This window comes from Corticium candelabrum, chromosome 1 (genome assembly GCF_963422355.1).
Source record: "Corticium candelabrum chromosome 1, ooCorCand1.1, whole genome shotgun sequence".
Lineage (NCBI taxonomy): Eukaryota > Metazoa > Porifera > Homoscleromorpha > Homosclerophorida > Plakinidae > Corticium > Corticium candelabrum.
Window position 1 is genome coordinate 12,559,729 of NC_085085.1, and position 17,567 is coordinate 12,577,295.

Genomic DNA, 17,567 nt, shown 5'->3' on the forward strand with positions numbered 1-17,567 from the left:
TTCAGGCAAGGTTGGATTGACTATGCTGTTTGGATGTCTTTAACAGAGTTGTTGCCTCAAGACAGTCCACTATGGGACCATCCAAGAATATGCAGTAGATGAATACAGTATGTGAAAGTCAACCAACATTCAGTTGTATAGTTCAATTTCTAAGTTTTAAATTCGTCTCACATTGCAGCAGAAGTTGCATCATCAATAGTAATCTAATATAATAGTAACAGATTTAATTGGCCGCTGCTCGATTTTGTTGTTTCTTGTTAATTAATGTAGATCATTGAGACATTCAAAGAAAACTTAGAATTGTGTATAGACAAGGAAAGGAGTTGAAATATCAAGTTGACTGGACCCAAGGCTATTAGCCACGAGACACCATAGACTACTTGATGATGTCATACAATAAGAAGAGACAGCCTGATGTCCAAGTTTGGTAGGCGTGGGACTATTTCTACTGTACAATTAGTATATTAGCACTAACGCTAGACATCATGACATACACTCTTGAGGCTATAGTGTAAGTGACTGCCAAGCCTGATCTGAGGACGGAAATTTTGAGTGATATCCTGGAGGTGCTTAATTAACAGTTCTCTAGCCATTTATTGAATTTATTAAATAATTTATTTATTAATTTATTAAAGCTATTGTGGCACTGAGTTCAACTTTGTTTCTATTAATGGCCAAATTGTGGGCTCTGCGTTGTCCAGTGAAGTAGTGAAGGAGTGAAGTAGTGAAGGAGTGGACTAGCAGAAACCACACAGAAAGATAGCATGCAGGAATTGGTATTCATAATGTAATGAATGTAAATTGCATTTGAAATGGACACACACACACGCGCACACACACACACACACACACACACACACACACACACACACCACGAGCTGAAGCAATGTGACCAGACAACCCTGACTTGTGGAGGCACAAGTGCAAAACATGACTTTCAATGGACATGTCTCCAATTGCTGCTGGCCATTAATTAACCATTGAAGTTACTGAGCAAAGCAGTGCAGTTGAAGTGTAAAGCAATGCTGCATATAGTCTGTATAGGCATTCAGTATTGTTCAATTGAATTATGCAATGTATGTAAGTGTCCATTACCGTTCTGTGTTGAACACATACAAAACGGTTTACCCACTATAGTGGTTTGTAATTCAATACAGACGGATAGTATCATTTGTGGCTGTTCTATGTTTTGATTATCACTCTGCCTCATGATGAGGACTTTTGTCTGAGAAAGAGTAGATAATACGGAGCAGTATCTAGGAATCATGATTATACAATCTGGTTGGTGCAAAGATCTACAATTTGAACATATCACAAAAAGTACAAATACTATCCAGTCTATTGTTGGTTCTTTCTTGTCGCTAATAGCCTTGGGTCCAGTCAACTTGATATTTCAACTCCTTTCCTTGTCTATACAATTCCAAGTTTTCTTTGAAAGTCTCCATGATCTACATTAATTAACAAGAAACAACAATATTAAACAGCGGCCAATCCATTCCTTCTCTATACGATCTATTACTGTTGATGGTGTAGATATTGCCGCAATGTGAGGTGTAATTGTAACCTAGACATTGAAAACATGAAACTATAGCTGACTTCTAAATATCCACATGTGCATACTCTTGGATGCTCCCATAGTGGACTGTCTCGAGGCAATGGCTCTGTGTTACAAACATCTAAAACAGCATAGTCAATCCAACCTTGCCTGTAATAGATTGCATGTCAGAATAATTTCCCACACCAAAATCAATGATTCATTTGCCTCAATGCTTCAAGCAAGCTTTCATCACTGATAACGTCACCTCGTCCGGTGTTGATGAATCGAGCCTTGACATGAGAAGCATGACAATGAGTGGAGTGTACTATGCAGGGTCCACTAACTTCTCAACATCTTAACAAGCAACAGGGACAGACTCTACTGGCCCAGTCATTCCAATATTGTCCTTGGATTCTCTCCCAGCTCCAACAAGGAGAGAATTCAGGAATATGATGAGCAAGAGCAACTGCATGAGTCAACTAAGCTACAAGTTCCATGCCTCAGCAGTGTCTAGTATAAATTTAATGTACCTTTGGTTTGCAGCTTGAAAGCAAGTTGTCAGATAACAAGTTTCGAGTTGCATCTGTACTTGGCAATACATTGCAGATGTAGTCACAACGTTGAAGCAGATTGGTCAGCGAGTGTCTAAGACTGGACGATCACACAACACCACAAATCAATTTCACTTCTTGAGAACTTTTAAATATTATAGTCTTACTAATATTGATCGATGACAGGAGATCTCTGATCAACAGGAATCTCTTTCCGAACTAAGCCACACACTGTCATGCCCAAGGACTTGCAATATTTAGCAACTGCAATGACATATACCACAATTACCTGTTTTGTATGAGTCTAGTTAACATAATGTTAGTAACTTACTGGTTTGTCCAATAACTCCAACTCCCAGTATGCCCACTGTAAGATCACCTAACATTCTATAACCTCCATAATCACGTTCTCTCCACACCCTGTAATGATGAGATGTTTCAACGTGTCACTCATCAAAGCGTAATGATATATAATGGATGGCACCATTTCTTTTCAGCTTGATCACCAGTGTACTGATGAAAGTGCCTTTCCATTGCTATTATCTGACCAAGTGTGTACTCTGCCATAGGAACACCAAAGCCAGACCCCAGTCGTGTGAAAGTAAAGTGTGGTGAAGGCTATAGCAAGCACAGCAATATTAACAAGAATATTTAGCATTAGCTACTATATATAATACGCACCCTAGATACAGTTTGTAATCTACAAGAGTTGGATCTCAAGGTGTCTTACCGAGTATGTATATCATCATATTAAGACAATCAAGACTGTATAATATCTTCGATCCGTATGAACACAAAGCAGTCCATGTAACTTTTTTTCTCACGGACAGACCAACATATAGCTTACAGACACCAGCAGTATGATGGAGATAATGGACTGACTGGACTCTGGAGTGGATAGGCAGTCATGCAAGAAATAGAATGCATAAAAGTCAACAGTTAGTTATATTAATTAATTTATTTATTTTAAAACTGGGATTAATTTAGGGTTATATGTTGAGTTGTAATGGTTTGCATGTTCAGGTTTCTAGTATGTGTTTACTTATTTGATTGAAAAAAAGTGAGTGAATGAGTGAGCGAGTGAGTGTGTTAATTAATTAATTAATTACTTGCAGATTAAACTTGATGCAAAGACGAAATTGGGTACACAAACCTTGCTTTGAGTGAGAAATTTTTTGCAGAGGTGGTCAACACCAGCCCAAGTTGACTGTATCCACTTGACGCTAGGCGGCATGTTGTACCAGTGAGGACCAATCAGCGGGGGATCTCCAATCACTATCTCTGCCCCATCCACCATTTCTCTTAGATTAGAAATAGCAGAGCTACCAACTGTAACAATGTCTGTTCTTCAGGGCACTGTCTATCTCTGCGATATGCAGGCAAAGTTACCAGCGAAACTAGGAGCTTGCGGGATTATTTTCTGAAAATAAACTCCAGGGATTTGAAATGGAGCCTTGTTCAAATCCAATCCCATCCATCCACGAAGCTCAGTGACTACAGCCACACGTATAGTCATACCGTTTGGTTTTGGCGTAGACTGTACAGGTCCACGTAACGCGTGTGCAAAGTAGGTGTGTCAGACCACGTGACGTTTGCTAACAAAGTTTCGGAAGTACATGTACGAAAGAGTTTGATACTGTGACATTTACTGTCGTTGACCTTGTTCAATTTATCAAGTTGTCGGAACTGGTGGCCTCGAATCCTCGAGGTCGCAATGCAGTGAAGAGTCCCTGAACGATTCCCTAGCTCCTTGATCAATCGCGATGTGAATTGAACTTATCGTATGTTCGCCGATTTCGACTTTAGAAAGATTTTAGTTGTTTAGAGACTCAATATGAGTGCGAGTGCTTCAGCAGGTGCGTAAATTTCTTTCTCCTTTCGGTTGAAGTTTGTTGTAAATTGTAGATCTACATCTGTGTGCATGCAGGTGCGAATGTCTGCGCGGCTAACGAACTTTGTCTGCATTTGTGCGAGACTTTCTACGCAATTGCCTTGGAAAGGACTGTTCGCACTAGTTTACGCGCAGACGTGGAGACGCTATGGCTACGTTTGAATCTTTGCCGAGACCCTGAAGTGAAGCGGATTTGGGACTCGCTCTGTGAAATGACTTGCTCTTGGCAGACGATTCCCTTGTTGGCATCAGAAATGTGTGGCGCACTGAAGCAGTTGTTTGAGGCTTTGGAACAGGAAATTGGTGTTGTCATTGGAGCGGATTGTGCTGCCCTGTGGCGGTATCAGTTTAAAATGTGGATTTTGAAGTCTTACTTTTGCACTTCCGGTTTTTATGGGGACTTCACAGCAGCAGCATCTACTGGTTCAGTTGTGATGTGTCCTTCTCCTGCGGACATTTCTTTAGATGTATTGCCAAGACATTTGCTTAGTGACACTTTGGCTAAGAATGTGCAGATGGCATTTCGACTGTCTACTTGTTTGGATGATCCCGATGCACAAAACGAGTTTAAGGAGACCATCAGTTGGATCTGTAACAAGTTTGGATCACATCTTAATTTTGCTGAAGACTCAGGTGACATCACTGTAAGCGAACCAGATGCTACAACATGTGTTGCTGAAGGTGGTTCCTCTTCACTATCACTGTGCTCTTCAAGTGCTTCCTCTAGCTCATTGATGCAGTCACAATTTGAGTATCGAATTGAGAAGAGTCTAGACAGCAAGTATGCAAAACAATTGTTTCCATCTTCCGACAGCTTAGAGAGTTCTTCAGTCATGGATTGTAGTTCAACAGATGACTTGAAACAACATATAGTTAGAAACTTTAAACAGTTTTTGTGAGTTTGCTTGATAGCTTGTATTTTGTAGGAAAGACTAAGAAGCGTCATGTCAGCTGAGGTGTTTGATGACTTTTCTTCTATGTGTCTCAAGTGTTTGTCTTCTATCATTGATAATCCTATCGAACCAAAGTACAGACATATTCGCATTGGTACGTGCTGATAACTTCTGTAGACACTGTCTACTTTCAGTAAGTTGTTGATCATTGTATACACGATGTAGATCATCCTAGATTTCATGAGAGAATATGGCAACATGAGCAGTGCAGAAATTTATTGTTTTTGGCAAACTTTTCTGAGTGTGTTAGTGTAATGAATTTGAATTTTTTGAAGTATTACAACTTACAGCTTTGTTTTAACTCATGTGCAGGCTGGACTGTTAGTTCTTCCAATGGAAGCATCACTGGGTCAAGTTTATCGCCTTTGGGAACTATTAGCTGAGTGTACAGATGTGTTGGGGAACAGTGCTGACAGATATGCTGGTACACGAGTTGAAGGTACGAATACAGATTGGCATTAACACTTTGTAAATTGAGTGGGTCTTCTCTAAAAAGTGGTGAAATGTGAAAACCATTCCTATGGTCTGATTTACAATTGAAAGTGTTTGTTCAAAAGTTTTAAACAACTATTTACACATATACAGTAGCTAATGGGAATGGATCTGCTGTACATTTGTGGAAACAGATGAAACATCTAGGTATCAATTGCACGTTTGTGGTAGTTTGTTTTTCTGGTGTGTGTACCAATTTTGTAAAATAAGGGAGTGTTTTGTAAAGTACAGAAACAGACTGTGGCATCCGAGAGTTAGGTGTAAAGTGTACCACAACTAAACTGAATCTTTCGAGGACATATTTCTAAGGATAGATTGAACTTTGTTAGGACAACTATGAGGATTTCACACGAAGAATGTTTATGGAAGAAAGACTATGTTTTGTGATGATTGTGTTGTTTTAACTTCTACTAACCATTATGTGTTTGTTTGAAGTGCCACTTGATCGATTGGGTGCTGCAGTTGTTCTAGCGTCATCTATTGGTGTGACGTTTGTTGACTTCGAACGTAACCACCTTACCTCTACTGTTACCATGGTACAGCTTGAGACCGCTTTGACTAAACAATCACTGACTGGAAGCAATGTACAACCAATCTCAACATGGAAAGACATCAAAGCAGCAATACGTGGTCGATCGCGTGAAAATATGACACAAAGTGAATATGCAAATATTCGTTCTCGAATTCATACTTTTATTGATGAAGTACAGCAAGCCATGAGCAATACTTTAGGACTGGATTCGGTTGAGTTGACTTGCTTTACTTATTTGATTAAACTCTTGACACATGTGCTAGAAATTAATGCTACAAGCACTCTTCCATCATTGAACTACCTCACACCACAACATCTACCAGTTGATCGTCTGTCGAGACAATTTATGGCACGTGCTGAAGTCATTCATGGTCTCTCTAATAGCTTGGCAGCTAATAGTTTAGATTACGAGATGTCATCTATCATGGTACAGGAGATGTTGTGGATGTATGTGACATCTCATAATGGAGTCATCTCTCCACTTAGTTTTGCGCTAGAGGGTTCTGACACAATTGCCGATGCAGGTGAGTTAGAAGACTAATTAAACATTTGTAACTAGTTGGCCTTACTGGACAGTGTGTAAATGTCAAGGAACACTTGGCACTGGTACAAAAATTGATCTTGGCATGGACTTTGTGTCATTATTTACTATAGCATCTAAGTAGTTGACCTTACCGGGATTCATGTAGTAGGTTTTAGGGTAGGAATTAGAGAACTAGTGGTATGTGTGGATTGCATGCCAACATATAGCTTGTACATCATGTACAGATAATTTTACACATGACTAGCTGTTTGAGGTAGAGGTTGCATATTGAAGTTAGCCGAGTAGCAGTGCAAGGTGTTAGGGCTTTGAGAATAGATACTGGTCTATCCTCATCTGTCTTCTTTCTTCTCTTTCTTCTCTTTCTTCTCTTTCTTCTCTTCTCTTTCTTCTCTTCTCTTTCTTCTCTTTCTTCTCTTTCTTCTCTTCTCTTTCTTCTCTTCTTTCTCTCCTCTCTCTCTCTCTCTCTCTCTCTCTCTCTCTCTCTCTCTCTCTCTCTCTCTCTCTCTCTCTCTCTCTCTCTCTCTCTCTCTCTCTCTCTCTCTCTCTCTCTCTCTTCTCTCTGTCTCTCTCTCTCTCTCTCTCTCTCTCTCTCTCTCTCTCTCTTTCTTCCTCTTTATTTCTTTCTCTCTTTTTTCCTCTCCCTCCCTCTTTTCTCTCCCCTCTTTTCTCTCTTTTTCTCCGTCTTCTTTCTTTCCTTTCTTCCTTTTTTCTCTCCTTGTGTGTGTGTGTGTGTGTGTGTGTGTGTGTGTGTGTGTGTGTGTGTGTGTGTGTGTGCATGTGCGTGCACACACCTGCCTGACTCAGTAGAGTTGGTTGGACTTTGTGATTCATACGAGTTGTTATAGGTTGTCAGAGTTTTATTTGTGTATTTCAGTAACGCTGTATTCTTGACTTACCACAATGGTATTGTTGTTGTAGGAGTGGCAAAGGCTGTTTGGCTTGCTGTTCGTCTTGCTGGATTAGTTGTGGATGCGTTTGTTGCTATACGTTACAGTAGTGCCTTACCAGCAGACTTTACTACTAAAATTATGTACCACTTCAGGCAGCTAAGAGTTTGCCAACATCAGTTGGTAAAAGATCAATGGTTACAACTCTGCCAACAGACTGCAGATTGGTCACAGATAACAAGAAGTGCAAAACTGAGTCAAGATCTTTGGAGCTTTACTGATGTCCTTCGAGGAGAAATGTTGGCAAGTTCTGGGGACATTGCTAGGCTATTTGCTGTGACACGCTCCATTGTGCTTATGTGGAAGGCAACGAGTTTTGGCCATCGAGATACAGAATGGTTGAATGAAGTTGGTAATGTACTGACAAGGGATCAGTTTACACCTCATCTTATTGGACCATTCTTTATGGAACCATTTAGAAGTAGACTGGAGAGTTTGTTTTATGCATATGAGAACACAGAGTGTAGTTTGGGTGTGGCAGCTATGCAGGTTGATCGAACTATATTATGGATTGGAGACAAATTTGAGCAGTATCTTAAACATGCTAGTCATCTTCCAGATCAAGCTGCTGCATACTGTAGTGAGGAACACGAAACGTGTGAATTCAAACGGTCGTGTTTAATTGAACATGACATTAAAGGGACAGTAGATGAAAGGGAGTCTCTGACTGGTTGCCAGACAAGCTTGGAAGAGTCTTTGCTGAAACAGTTGGTATGATCTGTCAGCTAGCTAACCTTATGTACTGATTGGCTAATCTTGGTGCATGTTACATCTGCTCACACACACACACACACACACACACACACACACACACACACACACACACACACACACACACACACACACACACACACACACACACAGTTACTTTTTGTTGTTGACAGTGTTTGAATTTCTTGAACAGACGTTATTGAAGAGTGTCATAGAACCAGATGTCAATTTGGCTTTTCGTATGATTCGTCGATCAATTTTCAATATTATACAGAATCCAAACAACTCTAAATATCGTCGCATTAAAACAGGTAACACACGTAGAGATTACGTTAATATTCAGCACTTGTGAATATGTACTGATAAATTTATATTGTAATTTTGCCATGATACACATCTGCATGTTTGACTCTGTTTGTAGCATCGGGCTCCTTTCAACGTGTAGTATGGCATTATGTTGAAGCACAACGTCTCTACACTTCACTTGGCTTCTGTGAAGAGTTTGAGGTATAAAGCAGTTACTTTACCTCTTCACAGCAAACTTGTCTATTGTTTAGTCTTTACTATAGAACGTCCGTCAGTCTGCAGCAATTTTTCTTCCTGATGATGCCAGTCTTGATAAGCTAATCTGTCTTGAACATCTGCTTCAAAGAGAGCTGGATAGTAGCAGTTCTGAGAGACTATAGACTTCTTCAATATCGGAATGTGTATGCCAAATCCAAGTTTGTACTTACTGAATACAAAATAACGTTTAATGTTGGACCGTCATCATGAAATGTTAATTATAGTTGTGTTGGTTACTAGATTGACTAGAGGTCAGAAAGAGAGAACAGTTATTATATATGTAGTGATGATCTGGTGTAAATATGTCATGGGAGTAGGAACACAGGTTATTTTGCTGTGCGTATCACAAATTGTGTATATTTAATTGTGTAATGTTGGTTAAACTGTGACAATAATTGTCGTCCACTGTTTTTAGCAATAATGGCATATGAAGTGTGCTAGAGAAGAATGAATGGTTTAGCTGAGTGAAGGTGTACGCGGTGTGTCTCAGCTAATTTTTGATTAACTGAACATTTTTAGACCATCGACGTTGAATAACCATGACATTGTATTGTATTGAATAGTTTTTAACAACAATCTAGTAAATTTAGTATGTAAACTGACATACCAAGTGTTTTGTAGGATCTATTCATGGTTTGTATAGCTACAGTACACAAACATCTGCGGAAGCGACACATCACAGCTTTCAGTCTGAGGAAGGGTTTATGTAGAAGATGGGAGAGAGTGTCCCTGTTTTTAGGGTACTTTACAGTAGAAAGATTTTTTCTTGTCTTAGCCTAGTAGGTAAATTAATCTTGGATGGATGGCGTGGTCATTCTAGGCACACCTTTTTCCCAACAAGGCATTGCCAAAGACAATAAGCTTGCACGTGTCTTGGAACAAGCATCGAGAACGTACCACATGCATGTAGCAGACTTGGTTTTTGTTTTGCACTAACATAATATTTTTAATTTTAATTGTTTATATAATCGTTAACGGTTTTGCACTAACATATGATAATGTTTTTAATTGTTTATGTCACAAGAAGGTATGAATCTAACGGTTTCACATACCGTTGAGTGACAAGATCGTTCCAAAGAGGGAGTTTGTCGGTTAACGAAACGACATTACGAACTACAAATAATAACGTTTACGTGAACTTGGAAAGCATTGTATCCATTTGGTGCTGGATTTCAAGCTGCATACGACCATGTGTTGAAATCAATTCAGAGACAAGTAATTCTAGCCATACAAACAAACCTTCTTGTTTTGGGAAGCCTACCAAGTGTCTTCGTCCTGCAACCTTTCAATGTATGTAGCGTGCACAAGTGGGCATGTATCATACTTGCATGTAAATATTAAGTTGCAGTCTCTAGAGTAGAATTGTTTCAGTACTTTGTAGCTGACTTGTCTCGAAGAGGCACACAATAATATACTTGCAGTGTTGCAGTTGCATCACATCTGTCTCTATCTTGATCGACTGCTCTTCACTCACCAGCTGCAGTCGTCGCGTCTCGTCGAGTTCGAATAAATCTGCACTAGTTTGCATGCGTGTGGAAAGAATCGACTCATAAAGGTTTAGTGTCTCATCATCGGTGCTTTCTTGTTTGCCTATACTGTTGAAGTGCGTGCTGCGCAGAATTCTCGTGATGTTGTCGAGAACGACGTGCATCAATACTCCACGTCACGTTTTCATTTTAATATTTGTGATTTCGACAGCGATGGAGTCGTCTGTGAAAGGTAAACACTCGTTAGGTGTGAGCTAACACTGCGTCGTTGTCTTGTCACATTGCTGTATATCCGTTGCCCTGACAGCCACTAGATTATCTAGACTAACGTAGAGGCCTGCGTCGTGGGCGGAAACAAGGAAGTGAAGCTCTATCGCAAACAAACTTCAACGTAGGGTTTCACTAAATATACTTGCATATGGAAAAGCACGCGAGCGAGCAGTATGCATAGGGAACGATTTTGTCTAGAAAGCGACGGAGCGACAAGACTCGCGGTATGTATACAGTCCTCCAAAGTCTTTTTCATTGCACGAAAATTAACATGACCGATCACGCGATAGAACGCCAATTGACTGGTTTGCTTCCAACTTTGGTGGTAACTCTTACATTTGGTTATTACACACACTTGCATGCCCACGTGCATTCTCGGCACTCTTCGAATTCTGGCGGCGCGCTCTTCGAGTTCTTTGATGCAGACCCCTTGCTGTGTTCGTGGCTGCCGAACTAATTTTTCAAGCAGTACGGTATCCTTTAACTTTTGCATATCTCTTTACAGACAGTCCTACGAGTTTCGACCTCGATTATTTATACTGTGCAGCTCCCAAGCCTTCGTGCACTTCAATGGTCTGCATGATGGCTAATCTGGCCTCAGGAACGTCAAACAATGCGGATCTAAAATTACAGAGTCGTCTTTGTACAATGAAATTATATAATAGCGCGCGCTAAATACTAGACTTACTCGTGCAAGCGCGGCGATCATCATATAGACCGCATATATACCGCTTCGACAACTGGAAGCTAGATGAATTCAAATCAGCGTCCAACAATTTTTCAAAGTAATTACTATGCTCTAGGTGATCGAGAAACTATACACGCAGCTCTAGATACGCAGCTAGTAGGCAACCGCATGCATGCAGCGGTATTGCTGCAATGCACGCATCTAACATTCTAGTGAAGGCGAATTGCCTAGCCGATCGATAGTTACTGTCGTCTTGTTTATGCATATGCAGTTGGAGGTGCGTTTTAACGAGCAAACCGCACCCTTGTGAGGTCCTTACTATTCAGTTGGAGAAAGTTCTAGTTCTACATAATTTAACCTAATTCAAGCCCTAGACAGAGATGTTTGTGGGTTGCGCACAAACGTTTCTGATCACGGATCTTAATTCAATTTGGATTGTTGATCTATCCACAAACCATTGCATGCAATCTGTCAATTGAAAGGCTGGACTCGGACAAGTTGATTCTTTGCAAATTACTCTATCCGCATTAGTCAAATCACACCTTAGTGCATGCCTGAGGAGTGTGCAAACTTCCTTGTTGGAAGGTTCATGTTAGCCACGCGCGTTGTGCAATCGACTGTTTACACATGCATGCAACAGCTTCCTATTACCGGTACATTACGTTATATATACGATCGGAAAGTTTCTGTCTGCAGCTAAAGTCTAACTAACAAAACGTTTTAGTAGTATCACGTTTACTGATGATATTGTATATACGGTGGAGTTTCCTGATACGATCAGCATTGACATTGGTAGTCCTAATTAATTAGTGTAAGCATTATTGAAACTCTTAAAGTGTTGATGTTTGTTGGACCGTTGCATCGATACACATTACATTAGTTAATCGAGTAACTAAATTTGCAGTCGCAACTTGTCGATCGCAACAGACGGAACAGATGGGAACGCATTATGCTAAGCCAGCGTAAAACTGTCAAGGCTTCTCTCTTTTACTCTGCACTGGAACACTGAAAGACAGAAACGGACGATGAGCGGTCCCATATCAACACTGACTAATAGTCTTCTTATATATACATACAGCAGCATGATTACAGCAACTGCATGCTCTAGGTTGTAAAATTTGAACTTAAAATCAAGCTTACTGTGCATGATTAGCAGAATGCACGCTAACAAATTCGACATGAATTTTTAGAAATTAATGTCGTAGGGCATAAGGGCCTGCTCATCTCTTCACCCCGTGTTTCGTGTCCATTATTCACTTTATCCATCCCGGAAGTCGGAGAGGGGGCTGGAACGGCTGACGCAATACTTCAAGACTACAGCACAGCAATCTGGCATCATTTTGTGTTTTCTTCTCTTTAGGTCAGCTGACGGGATGCGATCCAAATCCGTGTCGGAACGGCGGCGAGTGCACGAATGGTGTCTGCCAGTGTCCGCTGGGCTTCGAGGGCGACCTGTGCGAGACCGACGTCGACGACTGCGCCGACAATCCGTGCCAACACGGCGGAACGTGCGTCGACGGCGTCAACGCGTTCACGTGCAAGTGCTTTCCCAGTTTCTTCGGCGCCAACTGCACGGAATCGGACTGCTGTTACTTGAATCCGTGTAGGAACAACGGCACCTGCGTCGACGGCCTGGACAACTACATGTGTGTGTGTCCGCCTGGATACGAGGGAGACAACTGCGAGCGGGAGATCGACGAGTGTCTGTCTAATCCATGTCGAAACGGCGGAATCTGCATCGACGCCGTCGACTCGTTTACGTGCGACTGCGGAACGCGCGGGTTTGACGGTGGTCGGAAAGATGTGTGTAGGAATTCCAGCGGATGCGATCCCAATCCGTGCCGCAACGGCGCCACGTGTAACGATTTGGGAAACGACAGCTATGTTTGCCAATGCACGGCTGACTATATGGGATCACTGTGCAGCAATGGTAACCACACACACCCACACCCATGCACACACACGCACGCACACGCACGCACGCACGCACGCACACACACTCGCGCGCACTCACACACACACACACACACACACACACACACACACACACACATGCACACATACACACACACACACACACACACACACACACACACACACACACACACACACACACACACACGCTGACACACACGCGCGCGCGCGCGCACACACACACACACACAATGAAATTTGCGTTTTGGTTGCTGTTGCTCGGTTTTTCCAGAGACGCTTGTGTTTAGTTTCGCGCGATCTCTACAGTTTTGGCGTTTCGCAGATGGACGTGCAAGCGGCAGCGAGTGATGACGGAGTATTCGGTCCGGTTCGAATCGATTTGAACTGCTTTCCTTACGGATCAAAACGACACACATCATTTTATGTAAGGCCATAAGAATAACTTATACAATATATATATATATATATATATATATATAATTTAAAAAATTTAAACTTATGTGTATACATATATTTACATATTTATTTATTTATTTTGTCAGGTCTCTACCAACGGTCTCTTATCATTCGATCGTCCGTTTGCAAGCATTTCGCCGTCTTTCTTTCCTGCGTCGACACAGACGTCCGTCGTGGCTCCATTCTGGGCGGACTTCGATACACGCAAAGGAGGAGAGATATTCTATCACGTCTACACCGATCCGTCCTCTTCGTACCTACAGCGGGCGACACGCGACGTGCGCAACGCTACGGCAACCGAACCGAGCGAAGCGAGTGACTTTACGGCGACTTGGGTTCTAGTTGCGACTTGGCATCGCGTGGCTACGTACGCTAGTCGTACCGGTGATGGGCACAACACGTTTCAAGTTGTCGTGGCGACGGACGGTGTCGTTACGTTTGCTCTGATGAATTATCTACAAGACGGTCTCCGTTGGAGCGATTTGAGTGCGGCAGCGGCCCCTGCCGTCGGTTTCACGACCGACGACGGATCGCACTTTGTCAATCACTTTCTGTCGAAGAGTTCGAGCGTCGTCAGTCTAGCGGGGCAGAGGCTTTTGTATCCGTTGAGTCTCACTGGTTCGTGTCCCGAGAATCGGAAGAAACGATGCGTGATGTGGTATGAAGAAGATATCGACGTTCATGGCTGTTCGCGACCGTTCTGGACGGAATTTCTTCTGCCGTGTCCGTTCGCGCTTTCGCAGATAAGGAACGATTTTCGTTTCCAGTTTTACGGACGTCGGAGTGGACTGACGTGCTTCGTGTCTGGTGTGGCGAGATCGTTCGGTGTGCAAACGGAGTGTTGTTATGAGTCGGATGAGTCATTCGGTGGAGTGCTGAGACTCGGTCCGCCGTCTGGAGGATCCGCGAACCGACACGATTCGAGGCTTTATCCGGGTCTTCATAAAGAATTAGACGTGAGCCCGTATGATGACTGCTGCGTCTACTCGGACGAGTGTCACTTGTATTACGAGAGGAGACCATCCACGGAATCGCAGAACTACGTTCCTCCTACATGGGGTAATTGACATTCTCTTATTCGTTACCATTCTAACATATTGTAGAGGGTAGGAATGGCATCAGGTTGGGGGAACCTCGATGCGCGGTAGCGAGTGAATGCCTAGACCGAACTACGGGGGCCACGGGGGCATGCCCCAACCAGCAGCCTATGGTCACTACTAGATAAAATAGGTCATCGTGAAAACGAGCTGCAAGTGGGAGAAAACAAGGTGCTCCCCTAGACGACAGTCCAAAAACACTTGCGCACAGACGTCCTGGGTACACGAGGCTACACTTGTCGCGCATTGAGGTTTGGCCCCCCAACTTGGATGCCGTTCCTACCTCTGCCTTTGTCATTCCTCAGATTGTCAAGTCAAGAAAGTGACAATCTGGGAACGCCAGGGCGGAGAGAGACTGGCTGTAGTCTAGTGAATGTGCCGCTCCGCGTTGTCTAGCTTAAATGTACTGGGTAACCTCCATCGACCGACTATCACACATGCACATTGCACTAACGCCATTAGATAGACATGGTGAACTAATTAGGCAACTGAAATCTGGCAGACACATACTTTAGATGCTGACAATAGACGGAGTTGTTTTTTGTGCTTTAATTAATTGTCAGATATATAGTGACCATAGGCTGCTGTTTGGGGCAATGGCCTAGCCTTGGCTTCCCAGACCCGTGTAGCGCCGATTCAAAATTGTCGCCGTTCCCCCCCGTGGCCCCGTGGTTCCTACACGTATGTACTGCAGCGTGTGAGGTTGCGATTACGTGTTGTGTGTTGATGCATTTAGGTTGGATGCTGGGCGATCCTCACTTTCGTACACTGGATGGAGTGGAATACACATTCAATGGTCTGGGCGAATACATGTTGGTGAAGACGTCAGAGAACGATTTCGTGCTGCAAGGACGCACGATGCTAGTTGAGGGTTCCGCCGCTACCGCATTCTCTGCCGTCGTTGCCGCTCAGTTTAGGAAATCGGATGACTTCACTCGCGCTCAATTGGCGTCAAGTGCCGTACACGTAGAACTGACGCGTGGCAATGGTCTGTCTGTGTGGGTCTGCTGCTATGGTAACACGCGGGGTCTTTCCGACATTTTACCGTTTACGAGTTATGTTGCTAGCGGATGGCGTCATATATCCGATCTGTTTTCACGCTTGACGGAGACTGAAATGATTGCTCTAGACGGCGCGTCGCTCTCTCGGCCTGATAACGAGACTCTCGTGGCCAGATTCGCTTCCGGAATGTCGGTGCGAGTCGACGTTAAGAGCCGCAGTCTGGCTGTTATTTGGGCGGCACCGGACAGGTTTAAAGGAGGAACGAGAGGTTTGCTGGGAGTGTGGGACGATGATGAGAGCAACGACTTTACTGGGAGAAACGGAGAGTCTATCTCTATCGACTCTAGAGATCGTCAGATACACGATCTGTCACAAACCTGTACGTACGCACGCACACACACACACACACACACAAGACACACACACACACACACACACACACACACACACACACACACACAAGACACACACACACACACACACACACACACACACACACACACACACATACACACACACACACACACAAGACACACACACACACACACACACACACACACACACACACACACACACACACACACACACACACACACACACACACACACAAGAACGATTGTCTTTCGTTTCGATTTAATAAATAAATACTTTAACGCTAGTGTTATTGATCGTTTTCAGGGCAGCTGACACCTTCGGAGTCTCTATTTCACTACGAAAGCGGACAAAACGGTGCCAGCTTTTCTATCCTCGGTCACGTGCCTTCTTTTCTGGACGAAATCGAGGATCGATATACGGAGGAGGAGAAAGCAGCATGCGACAACGACAAATTCTGTTTGTACGACGCACACGAGTCGCACAACATTAGCGTCGGTACAGAAACACTTGCCACGCGATCTCAATTCCTCAAATCGTTGAACCAACTTGGTATACATAATTGCAACGTTTAAAGATGTCTTTGAAAGACACAAAAATTCTTACCTAAGTGCATACAAATCTGATGCGTTTTGATGTTTAGGTAATTTGCCGCCAGTAATGGAAGGTGGCGACGTCATCAAGGCAACGGTAGGCGTGGAGACGGTATACAACTTTAATGTGTCCGACGACGGCGCAGAAAATGTCATTATGGAAGGAGTTCTTCCTTCCAGTGCCTCACTAGAACGTGTCGGAAACAGCTTCGCGTTTACTTGGAGGCCGACGTCGTTTGCGTCCGTTAGTATTCACTTCGTGGCCCGCAACAGTTTGGGTCTGACGAGTCAACTGCATCCGCTTGTTCGCTTGTGTGCGTGTAATTTGGACGGGAAAGCGTCGTGCGTGCCGGCGCCGGGGGACGGCGGTGAGGCGAGGTTCCTTCTTGATGATTGCCTATGCGGGATGGGATGGGAAGGACGCTTTTGTTGTATTGACATTGACGGCTGTTTGGCCTCGAACTGTTATCCGAATACAGCTTGTATTGATCGACTGGCTCCCGATCTCGGATTCGACTGCGGAGAATGTCCGACGGGATACGAACGCGACGGAGACAAATGTCGAGGTACAACACACACACACACACACACACACACACACACACACACACACACACACACACACACACACACACACACACACACACACACACACACACACACACACACACACACACACACACACACACACACACACACACACACCAGTTTGTGTATATTATTACAATTAGTACAGTACGTATTATTACTTTTTAGTCTGCGAAGTGAGAGCACCATACAGATAAACAGAATTAACGATTAGACACACAATTATGAATTTATCTGATATTACAGTTGTGTGTATATGTTTTGTATACGTTATCAAATATTAAATAATAAAAATTTAAAAAACGCTACAAGGACTGCATGTCTGCATGACAGTAGCAGAGACTGCAGGGAATGTAA

At 43.1% G+C, this 17,567-nt stretch overlaps 3 protein-coding genes across 13 annotated transcripts; 2 read left to right on the forward strand and 1 right to left on the reverse strand.

Moving 5' to 3' along the window:
• Positions 1-1,163: 1,163 nt before the first annotated feature.
• Positions 1,164-3,638, reverse strand: LOC134188306 (glyoxylate/hydroxypyruvate reductase A-like). Of its 2 annotated transcripts, XM_062656505.1 has the most exons (10): positions 3,478-3,638; positions 3,242-3,417; positions 2,573-2,706; positions 2,420-2,508; positions 2,256-2,352; positions 2,068-2,188; positions 1,763-1,827; positions 1,621-1,705; positions 1,520-1,564; positions 1,164-1,448 (listed from the first exon to the last, which is right to left on the reverse strand). In XM_062656505.1, exons 1-10 carry the CDS (start codon positions 3,602-3,604, stop codon positions 1,362-1,364), a joined length of 1,026 nt encoding a protein of 341 aa, XP_062512489.1. In that variant the 5' UTR covers positions 3,605-3,638; the 3' UTR covers positions 1,164-1,361. The 2 variants fall into 2 exon arrangements, 1 of the variants encoding a protein (XP_062512489.1); XR_009971308.1 differs by lacking the exons at positions 1,164-1,448; positions 1,520-1,564 and having other exon boundaries at positions 1,656-1,676; positions 1,742-2,003.
• A 59-nt stretch (positions 3,639-3,697) lies between these two features.
• On the forward strand, positions 3,698-9,488 carry LOC134190926 (uncharacterized). Of its 10 annotated transcripts, none has more exons than XR_009971698.1 (12): positions 3,698-3,944; positions 4,016-4,851; positions 4,906-5,026; positions 5,098-5,177; positions 5,245-5,371; positions 5,860-6,480; positions 7,419-8,158; positions 8,352-8,469; positions 8,580-8,665; positions 8,728-8,880; positions 8,947-9,047; positions 9,138-9,487. XR_009971698.1 is itself a non-coding variant. In XM_062659496.1 (11 exons), the coding sequence occupies exons 1-10, from the start codon at positions 3,923-3,925 to the stop codon at positions 8,842-8,844; spliced, it is 2,868 nt and encodes a 955-aa protein (XP_062515480.1). In that variant the 5' UTR covers positions 3,698-3,922; the 3' UTR covers positions 8,845-8,880; positions 8,947-9,488. The 10 variants fall into 10 exon arrangements, 5 of the variants coding, with proteins under 5 accessions (XP_062515480.1, XP_062515469.1, XP_062515488.1 ...); XR_009971694.1 differs by having other exon boundaries at positions 8,963-9,047; XR_009971699.1 differs by having other exon boundaries at positions 8,728-8,865; positions 8,963-9,047.
• Positions 9,489-10,422: 934 nt separating this feature from the next.
• On the forward strand, positions 10,423-17,407 carry LOC134198635 (mucin-like protein). Its single transcript, XM_062668049.1, has 9 exons — positions 10,423-10,441; positions 12,528-13,097; positions 13,390-13,526; positions 13,645-14,617; positions 14,662-14,664; positions 15,392-16,036; positions 16,336-16,581; positions 16,673-17,188; positions 17,379-17,407. The coding sequence occupies exons 1-9, from the start codon at positions 10,423-10,425 to the stop codon at positions 17,405-17,407; spliced, it is 3,138 nt and encodes a 1,045-aa protein (XP_062524033.1).
• The last annotated feature ends 160 nt before the right edge of the window (positions 17,408-17,567 follow it).

Coding starts and splice junctions, on each gene's coding strand:
- LOC134188306 (XM_062656505.1), bottom strand. CDS start 3,604: ATGACTATACGTGTGGCTGTAGTCACTGAGCTTCGTGGATGGATGGGA. Junction 2,353..2,419: donor TGGAGTTATTGGACAAACCA/GTAAGTTACTAA, acceptor ATGTCATTGCAG/TTGCTAAATATTGCAAGTCC. Junction 1,565..1,620: donor CACTATGGGAGCATCCAAGA/GTATGCACATGT, acceptor TTCAATGTCTAG/GTTACAATTACACCTCACAT.
- LOC134190926 (XM_062659476.1), top strand. CDS start 3,923: ATGAGTGCGAGTGCTTCAGCAG. Junction 8,470..8,579: donor ATATCGTCGCATTAAAACAG/GTAACACACGTA, acceptor CTCTGTTTGTAG/CATCGGGCTCCTTTCAACGT. Junction 8,666..8,727: donor GCTTCTGTGAAGAGTTTGAG/GTATAAAGCAGT, acceptor TCTTTACTATAG/AACGTCCGTCAGTCTGCAGC.
- LOC134198635 (XM_062668049.1), top strand. Junction 16,037..16,335: donor ACACGATCTGTCACAAACCT/GTACGTACGCAC, acceptor GATCGTTTTCAG/GGCAGCTGACACCTTCGGAG. Junction 16,582..16,672: donor CAAATCGTTGAACCAACTTG/GTATACATAATT, acceptor TTTGATGTTTAG/GTAATTTGCCGCCAGTAATG.